This window comes from Chaetura pelagica, unplaced genomic scaffold, assembly GCF_000747805.2.
Source record: "Chaetura pelagica isolate M959 unplaced genomic scaffold, ChaPel_1.0 scaffold2, whole genome shotgun sequence".
Lineage (NCBI taxonomy): Eukaryota > Metazoa > Chordata > Aves > Apodiformes > Apodidae > Chaetura > Chaetura pelagica.
The window spans coordinates 611800-621932 of record NW_009952796.1 but is presented as its reverse complement, the minus strand read 5'-3'; the positions used below and the strand labels follow the sequence as shown (position 1 = coordinate 621932).

The 10133-nt window shown below is 38.1% G+C and overlaps 1 protein-coding gene across 5 annotated transcripts in view; it reads right to left on the bottom strand.

The window, feature by feature from the left end:
• Positions 1 to 112: 112 nt before the first annotated feature.
• The window catches only part of RPS6KC1 (ribosomal protein S6 kinase, 52kDa, polypeptide 1), an 86421-nt gene continuing 76400 nt past the window's right edge, over positions 113 to 10133 (bottom strand). For all 5 annotated transcript variants that reach the window (XM_009994727.1, XM_009994729.1, XM_009994728.1 and 2 more), the window contains 3 exons: positions 4289 to 4371; positions 3515 to 3610; positions 113 to 449 (listed from right to left, as the gene is read on the bottom strand). In XM_009994727.1, coding sequence (XP_009993029.1) covers positions 339 to 449; positions 3515 to 3610; positions 4289 to 4371 — 290 coding nt within the window. In that variant the 3' untranslated portion in view covers positions 113 to 338. The remainder of the gene's footprint in view (positions 450 to 3514; positions 3611 to 4288; positions 4372 to 10133) is intronic.

The following is a 10133-nucleotide window of genomic DNA, read 5'->3' as shown; positions in this document are numbered from 1 at the left end:
TGACACTAGAAAAGATTCTTTCATCACCAGACAAAGCATCAGGACCACATTCCTGTTGCTACTTCATTGACGAGTTGGCAGTGCTAGACATGCTGCCCAAGAGTTCCTTCACAAACCACCCTCTGGTGAAAAGACTTACACTTAAGCAGCAACCAGCTGCCATAAAAATAAGCTAGCACCCTGTACAACCAGTGATTCCTTTTAAAAGTGTCCACTTTTGGCCTGATTGCTCCAGCATCCTTTAGTCTTCACGTCCAAATGGTTTGGGACATCCAAAGGAAGCAAGTCACAGTGCTTTTGTGCACTCGACCTGAGTTTGTTCAGAGGGCACACATCTCTCATCTCAACAGATCTGCCCATTCTATAAGGGCAAAAAATGGATGAGATTTGATGTCTTCAACACCAGCAACGCCAGCACCAAGACGTTCCACGGGATTAAACTGCAAAAGCTTGATATAAAAAGAAATATATATATATGATTCAGTGAGTAAGAACAAAAACAACTGCTTAAAAGTTCAGAAAGGTCTAAGGTAAGGGACATCCTACTGTTTTCCTGCTCTATGAATTACTTTCAAGAGTGCAAAAGCATACTTGAAAATCCTAAAATCCAATAAATTGAAGAAGACTCCCCTTTCCTTGAGTCTCAGTGTCACAGTCTTCAGAGACTACTGATCACAGCATGCAATTCCCTGAAGCACTGCACACTGGGACTTCATTTTAAGTGTAACCTCACGTTAAAAAAAGAGAGCAGCAGCCAGAGCCTGCACCGGTAGGACTCTGGACACTGAGTTTGCTTCATGTAGCCTTTGCTGACACCATTGTGTTACGGCTACAATGAGGACAGTGGTCTGTAACTTTCCACTTCATAAGCTCTGAGTTGTTCCTAAAATACTGGGATATTATGGCCAGTTCTCTATTTCCTTAAAAAAAAAAAAAAAAAAAAAAAAAGGTTTTAAAGAGTTCTACAAATGGACTAAAACTGAAAAATCAAAACCCCACTGAAAGAAACAAAACAGTGTAACAGCATCATGGAAATTTCCTAAAATTCAGCACCTCGTTTGCTTTTTAGTTGTACATCACATGCTGAATTCATGTGAAAAGGAAATCACAGTATTTACATCTGTTTAAAGATACTAACCCATATAAAAGGGAATGCAAAGGTAATACTCCAAAGAGACAAAGACACACAAAAATATTTTGCTGGTTTAGAGAACTGTTTTACTCTATTCAATTACAGCCAGTACAAAGGCCTGATTTCCTTCTTGCTTCTTCTGCAATAGGATAACTTCTCCCAGTTGTCACTTGGAACAGTGTGTATTCATATCTTAATGCACTCAACATCTAAGTGAGTCTACATCCATAAACATAGGAATTTACACATTTTAAGATGGTTCTGCTATAAGCAGTCATCATGTCACATAGTATGGGTAGCTCAGTGACAGTGAATAGTGCTGCTCTGGTATCTCTGCAAGCCAGCAGAAACAGCATCAGTCAGGGTCTCTGTCTTCTGCTGAACTACAACCAGCACCAGCAGGAGGAAAGTAAACACAAACACTTCTTTTCTGGAGTTCGTCCTCCCAGAAGAACTTTAATGTTAGAAAGCAGATGCAACAGAAACTGCAATGGATACCTATTGAAAAGTCATGTTGTATATTTTGTTGGCAGTAAGCCTGGAAGTCCCTGAAAAAAACACTGAGTGCAAAATACTAAGCCAACATAAAAATAACAACTTCATCTTTCACCAGAAATAAACAGATCTCTCATTTCTTAGAAGCTGGCTAAATGAAGGTGTTTACAAAGAAGTCACCTGCACCAGAAGCCACAGCAGGGGACAACATCTGACAATTTTCTATAGAGCTGAACATTGATCCTGGAGAGTTATTCCATGATGCTTTGACCTGTTTACCCTTGGCAGTGGGGGGAAGGAAAGTAGCAATGACAAATTGCTATCCATGCCAAGAGAGCCTTCTTCCTTTTCCTGACAAGGCTTCCTCAACAATGAATGGCAGCTTCCTTGGATAGTGACACAACAAAAATGTGATTTACTAGCTCATATAGCCGAACCTCCGCCAGATAAGTCACCACCCTATACCAGAAGGCTTAACCTAACAGGCAGTGAGTGACTGTTCTCTGAACAGATATGGCCTTGCAATATATCTGAGAGTTGCAGATATTTGCAACTTAGAAGTGACAAAAGAGCCACTCTTTGGTGTATTTGAAAAAAGGCAATGCACTGGTCTGCAGTGAAGAACTATCCTACATTAGCAGGGAGAAGTGGACTGGACAAAGTAATTTGTCTTCACTTCTCTTAATGAGAAGAATTCCCTTCATCAACTGTGGTTTTGCTTTCCCTTAATCATTTGAGTCTGGTAGAACCTGAGGGTGAGGGCAACAATTGGCAACCATCTAAAAACATAAATGTAGATTATACAAAAATGGGATCTTTCTTTCATCACTTCCCTTTCTACCTTTATCATAAACACAGACACATGGTTTCACCATCAGTGGCTTCATGTGACCTAGTCAAAATAGGAGGTTCAAAAGTCTAGTTCCATTTCCATTAATCATTTCACAGTTATGGCATAGAAATCAATCTGTCACTGGCTCTTTTGACTTACTGAATTTTCAAAATATCTTTTCTTAGTTTTCCTCAAGAACTGTTTTTTCCACTCTGCTCTGTTGAAGTCTACATCTAAATGATGTCATTATTAATGTATCCACTAGCAGGATACTCTTCAAAGCCAAACTACACAGTTCACATGTATCGCTTATTCTACTCAAGTGGAACTTCCTCAGTTAAGCTAAAATTAACTAAAAGGAAGAAAGCAATACCTGAAATTCAAGACACTGTACTACAAGTTTATTCTCTTAGTCATGGCTACCTAAAGCTAAGACTACACTAAAACTAGCAGTCAAGCTATTACCATTATTTTGGAAATGTATCTGTCTGGACATCAATATTTTAAGGTTTCCTACTTTTGTTCAACCTACCAGCTTCTTCGTATAAAAGTCATCATATTCACAATTTAAAATACTTTTCTAACAAATAGCATTCAGAAGGTTTCCTGGAGGACAGCTAAAGATTTTCAACCATATAAGGTCATAACTTCTAATCAATGTGTTCCAGGTTTAATAGCACTTAGAACTATCTTGCTGAACAGGCATCAGCATTTCCTAGTTTTAATTAATTTAAAATGTTTCATGAATATTTAGGGCAGAATTCCTAAGATGTTCATGCATCACCACCAGCTGTTTCTAAAGCACTCAGGCTGACCAAAGGTTTTCTTTGAAGAAATGGCAAAGCACTCTGGTTTTCCACAGAAACACCTGGCAGCAGAAGTCAAACTTTCCAGATGCCACAAGACAGCTGGGCAAAATTCATCTGTACTGACAAAAGATCCACCCACATTCCTATCATAAGCTTTTTGTTTTTACATTTACTTCACCAGAACAACTTAGATAGGTATTTCTCCAGTCTACACACACCCCTATAGAAAACAAATTTTCCCCTCACCTGCTGAATCAGTGACCTGGCCTCCTTTGATACATGGTCTGGTATACTCAAAGAAGTATGAGTGTTTATTCCTGATGGATGGCACTCAACCAAAGACTGGAAAAGAAGAAAAAAAAAATCCAAAGCAGGCAGATACAGTTATTAATTTTAAAATTGCAGTGTTGGATTATCTCCCAGTGTACATGCAAATTAACACACAGAGCTCAAATTTTACTGCTTCCTAGAACAAAGTAACAATTCTGGGAAGAATGTCTACAGGTACTGATGTTTTCCTGGAGCTATGAATTTAGAATATTTGTATCTTAGTGCTTGTGCTCTACTTGAAGAGTTTGGGAATTTGGTGGACTTTGCTTTCTTCATGCAGAACTGTTGGCAAATCACCAACTGGATCTGACTGAGTACTCTGTCTCAAAATACTGAATTAATGTGTAACAGCAACATAAGGCTTCTACACTGTTTCAGGAAATACTACTGAAACTATCAGGGCAAAAATTTTGTAAATGTACTTTGCTTTCACTGTGGCTAAAAGAGGGCTGCATGTTTTTTAGTTATTTTTTCAGTCCTGAGTTTGATGTGGCTTTATCAAGCTGTTCTGCTGAAGCCTGAGCATGTTTTGTTTCTATGGTCCCATGCAGACCAAGAAAACCAAGGATACTCAGGTCAGCAAAGCACATCTGAGAAAGACAAGCCAGGAAATCGCAACTGGGAACACCACTTCAGAGAAGCTACTGGCCAAGAGGTCAGTTTTATCAATTAACTTGCCCCCAGACCTACCTTCCCAGTGAGGAGTTCAAAAAGAATCGCACCCAGGCTCCACCAGTCACAGGCTTCTGTCTCTTCTAGGATAGCCCCAACCTCTAAACACAAGACATTTCAATTAATATTAAAAAGGTCAGTTACACCTTCAAAATTAACATATATTTACAAGGTGACTGTTTAATGCTGACAGAACATATACTAAATACCACAGAGCTTTCATTATGCCTGCAATTTAGTTAGCCCTTTAGCCACCCACAGATTGCATTGTTCAAACACAGCAACACTATACATTTCATGCATAATTTGCCTTTTCTGTGCATACACAGGCATTTTCGAGAATTGTAGGCATTACAGTTAGGATTCTTCTACACTGGAGTGTGAGACACAGGAAAGCAAAAGATATTTAGGGAATTTATGTTGCTCAGAAAAGCAGGACTGACCAGAGTGGCCTGAAGCATCTATAAAATCAGCACAAGGGAGGTTATAATAGCCTACTCCATGCCTTCATTTTGTCTTAGAGGGCAGGATTCTTCTCATGGCTAACCCAAACCCTTTGCTGGCATCACCATGGGAGGCTTTTCACAATAGCCTCTCCTGTCTGTTGGGAACCAGATGGGATGCTAAATCTACTTCACATAGCCTAACCACAGGCAGCCACTGTGCTATCACTTCAGCTCAGCCCAAACTGCATCTAGGTACAATAGGTTGCTTTCCCCAGCATTCAGCCAGCACCGAAGTGTCTTATTGCTGTTCATGCACAAGAGATGGCAGAGAGGTGAGACAGAAGTTATAGAGTCCCTTGCCATACACTTTCACATATTCAATAGCATGATGCATGCAGAAAACTTGGCCTTCACTGACTCAGGCTTTAAACTACAAAAATTATTAAATACAAACACACCACGCTGTCTGCTCTAAAACAGGCAGAAAAACAGATTGCAATGAAGATGAAATCTTAATTTTGACTGTCAAAAAAATGCAGAAGCTGCACTAAAATAGCTTTGGTGGCAAAAGCCACACCAGCTTCCCAGCAGAGGACAACAATTAGCATATAGTCACAGAGTCGTTACTATGAAAAGCACTGTGGCATGTTCAAAAAATCTTGCTCATCATTTTATGGAGCTTAGCATGAGCATGGCCAAGGAGAACTACAGATGAGTCACACTCCAGGGTCAGGGAAAGAAAGGCAGTAGCCCCAGACCTCACTGGGCACAGAGATGCACACACATGCTGAGCACAGGGACATGCAGAGGGCTGCCCCCTTGGGCAGCTGCCACATCAGCTGGAAGATGCTCAGCACCATACAGGACCAGGCTGAGGTTGCTGTTGCAAAAGCAACACGGAAGGATGGCTCAGACATTGTTTCTTTAGGTAGAACATCCCTCACATTGAAGCATTTATTACAGTTAATGGCGTTTGAATGCCCAATACATCACTATAAGGGTGCCACACATTAGAATTTATTCCATTCCTTGCAGATTAATACTTCTATCAGTATTGAGAAACTTTTACAAAGATATAATGGCAATCACATGGGGAACTATATCAGCATAATTACATGCATTTTTAAAAGGTTTTAAGATCCCAGACAAGCATCTAGATGAAGTCAAAATTATAGTAAATTGAGAGAAGTTGTGTAAAAAAAAAAATCAAATTCTGCTCCTCCAATTTAATTTTACATCCTTTTAGAAAGACAGACCTTCTAGATAGCTGTCCTTTAAAGGGGGGGGAGGAGAGTGGCTGGAAGAAACAAACAAACCTCAAACTCAGGCCTTTCCACATAAACCAGCTGACAAAAGGTTTTGATAGCATCTCTCAGCAAAACCTACTGATTGGAAATGCCTTTCCAGGCTGACTGTGATTTCCTACTGCTGTATGTTCCAATAACGTACATCCAAAAACAAGACAATGTAAATACAATGTAAAATCTAAAACCAAATACTTCAGGCTTCTTTAGAGCTGAGCTTTCTTTCCTATGTGGCTTCAATCCTGTGGGTATTCTAGACTAAGAGAGCTTTCTTTCAAACAAAATGAAACATTTTATTTTTAAATTAAATTCCATACTTATTCCAGAACTAGGACAAGCCAAGAGTTAAGCAGGGCTGACTACTACATTCTCAGTTCCTAAACTACTACTGACTTCCCCACATTTACACATCTTAAATTTTAGAATAATGCCACAAAAGGAGATAATCTTTTCTTCCCCTGAGACATTCTAGTGGGAATGAGCCTCTTGACTTGCAGCATAGTACCAAAAAATATTCTAAAGGTGAAAAAAATAAATAAATTCTGAGCACTGGGAAAATTAATGTTACAAAAAAATATTTTCTGAGTTTTGGTGTTATTTTCTTTTATGTTGACAAACAGATGCTGATCCAGTTCTTCAAAGTTTCTAACTTACACTGCCTTCTTTCACAGACGCATACCCTGTTCAATATGGGAAGCTGATCTAACCTGACTTAATTCACTGCTGAAGAAAACTGACATGGAGTAAGACTCAAAGAGTCAAAAAGTAAACTAGAGCACATATATCCAAAATCCAACACTTTCAATCTATGCCAAGTCAAAACAAAAGCCATTTCAGAACTCTTAGATGAGTAGCAGTGAACTCTTCCATCCATTTTTGACAGTGACCAAAAGGACACAAGTGGGATAAAATGAGAAAAGCCAAGTAACACAGATTTCTCCCTGGGCTGAAGGACTCTGGTTGGCTCCTTGTGCATACAGCAGAAAATGTGCAGCAAGTTACCTAAACCAACTCAGAGCAGAAAATGGAAAACTCAACTGAGGGGAACATCTAAGTATCTGTTTTTACAAAAACTAAATTTTAGCTCAACTTTTCTCCTGTTACTCAAGCCTGCTTTCTTGCTGCTTTTCCTAGGTTTCCAAGTTTTCTTACTTCAGATTAAAATTAATGTTTACCTTAAAAATAAATCATTGTGAATACTACAAATAAACATGTGTTGTTTACATTCCCTTACTTCCAACAGGTCATGTTACTTTTGATGCAATATGCTGACCATAGTAAGTTCAGGATATCACATCAATAATACTGCATTTTATCTTAACTACACAGCATGGGAAAATTTAGAAACTATAGATTATGAAGTGCTTTCAAGTGATACAGAGCAGCTAGCTAATGTAATATACCACACAGGGCATATGCTTTTTTTAAAGCTTCAATATTGCAATAAATCTGAACTACAATATCTGCCTTCACTAAGAAAACATTTTCATCTCGATCCATCAGCAAAGTAATTTAGACAATAAATGGTAGTGACCCATAAGCTTAAGTGAATAACATGGGGATATTTGTGCCAATTCTTTGAATTCATGAACCTTGAAATCAAGGATCTTATCCACATTTGTAAAAACATAAACATGTGCACAGTGTTGGCTTTTCTAGGACTAGCAGTACAAAATTTCCAGAAAAAATATTAATCTCATTCTCAAATACAAAATCCTTTTAAACTGGAGAAGTAAAAAGGTAGGGTGGAAAACAAAAAGCAAAACAAACAAAAATAAAATAAATCATTTGCTCTTCAAGTTTACTGCAAATTCATTAAAGGGAGACATGCAGCACCAAGTAGCACATGTGAACAGCAATGCTTAAATTCCTGCACAGAAGCCATTTCAACAAGCAACAGCAACTGAGGGAAGGAGATCTGCAAAACCCTATTGGGTTCAGGTAGACAGATGGTACAAGTAAACACCTTCACTACTCAGTACTGTCCTCCTTCCAGAGCAGCTGGTCTCAACTGAAAGGCTATTTCTTTATGGTTTCCATACTTATGCCAATATTTGCATTATACACAGTAATACCTTACTTCCTGATAAGAGGTATGTAGCTGACAACAGTCTGTATTTTTAAACTGAAGTGCCAGCTCTAAAGTAAAAAAGCAGAACTTCACCTCTCTTAAATTCATATCCTCTATAAAACTATAACAACAAGGCCAGTTTTTTTCATTTTTTCTACAGCACCTTAACCTAAAATACACCCTTCATACTCAAGGATTTCAAAGGTTTTCAATACCACATCTCAAACATTTTCTCCCAAATACAGTTTCCTCCAGGGCTGACAATAAGGCCTCATAACAAGCACACACAAACACCAGTTAACATCAAATAAGCCAGCCTTAAAGATAGATGTAGACATTCCCTGTGCAACTCTGGCCAGATGGCTTGTAAATCACCAAGGACAGAAATAATCAATAACTTTGTAGAATAAACAGTAGCATCCAAAAAAACCCAAACAATGTCTGAAGACAGCTCCCAAGATAATTGTCTCTAGGTGGAAGTACTGCTTCTCCAGACATCTAAGAGTCAGGAAGGGCTTGGCATTAAGGTGGTTTTGCTGGAATTAAGAAAGGACCCATTTGACTCTTGGTGGATCGGAAAGAATTTAAAAACCTTAGTTAAAGGCCTTTTCCCTTACTCCATGTTTTGAGCAGAAACAACATACCTTCAAGTATTTTTTCTGCAGAAATAAGACAACAAGCAGACCCATCTGAACCATCATCAGATGTCTAAAACCACTCAGGAGGAAATGGACTTGCCCAACATCCTGAAAACATCAGACACAATGTTTTCCCCTTCTGTGGCCATTAAGATAAAGAGTATTGCATGGAAAACCATTAGAGTCGCTTCTGAAATTCTGTTTACCTTACACTCATTTAATTTTAAAAGCTTACTATTTTATCATATTTTAATATCTATATATGTAAAGAAGCATTTGCAGAGAACCAAGTAAAATGAGTTCAAGCTAATTTACTCTAGGCAGACTCAGTCAGCCAAGATATCGTAAGGTATAGTCACTAAATAACACATCACACAAGCAATCTGGCCATAACGCTTTGCCTAAAATGCTTTAGCAATTTATAAAACACAGAACTGAACCATCTATAGTTAAGTATAAAAAGTTAATCATGGTCTTTAAATGATAAAGTAGTAAGGCAAGTCCAATGAACATCTGCTTAGATCAAATGGAGTATGAAAATAGGAAGTTCTATCTTATAGGTATTAAAAAACATCGGCATCTCTTTGCTCCTCTTTGGAAGAAATTTTCTAGTGTCACTAAAAGAAAACAAATGAAGAAGGAACTGTGTTCTTTCTTCCTTTTAGCAGCCCAAGATGGAATTAAAACTTCCTCTAAAATAATCAGGTGACAAAAGAGACAAAGAAACATTTTACTGTTCTGTTATCAAAACAAAGCAAACACTAATTAACCTTTCAGCTAGCTCCATTTATTTTCAAAAGGCATCTCCTATACTATCTTCCAGGTTTTAGTCTCATCTGTAACAACAACAACAATAATAATAAATAGTAGTAGTAAATTAAAACCAAAGCCAACCACACCACACAGATAAATTAGTTTCTTCCAGAGTTATTAACAGGCTTTTATGTCAGCTATATTAAAATACCATATTTTTACAAATCAACAGCTTCAGTACATCTTACTGCTTTTTCTAGTACAGAATCTATGAAAAACCACAAGAACATGCACTTCACCTGAAACATGTAGTGTTACTTACAACTAGCCTGAGTGCCAAACCACATCAGATTATTTTCAGAAAATATCTGCTTCTCTCACCAGAACCTATGCTTTCAATTACCTAATCCAGGTTCATGACATCTTGCTGTTATGGGAGCAATCACTTTTTACTATTTTCTGTGGGACACTCAGGTGTCTTCGGAGAGCTGCACCACCCCAAATGGTTGTTGTAAAGTAGTTGTTCCCAGCTTCACAATAATCAGTACTTTTTCTGCAGCTCCAGACTTTTCCTCATTATTCACACCATTAATGTTTATGTTTAGTCCTGTTTCCTATTGCCAGAGCTTTTCAAATCAAGCTAGTTCATCC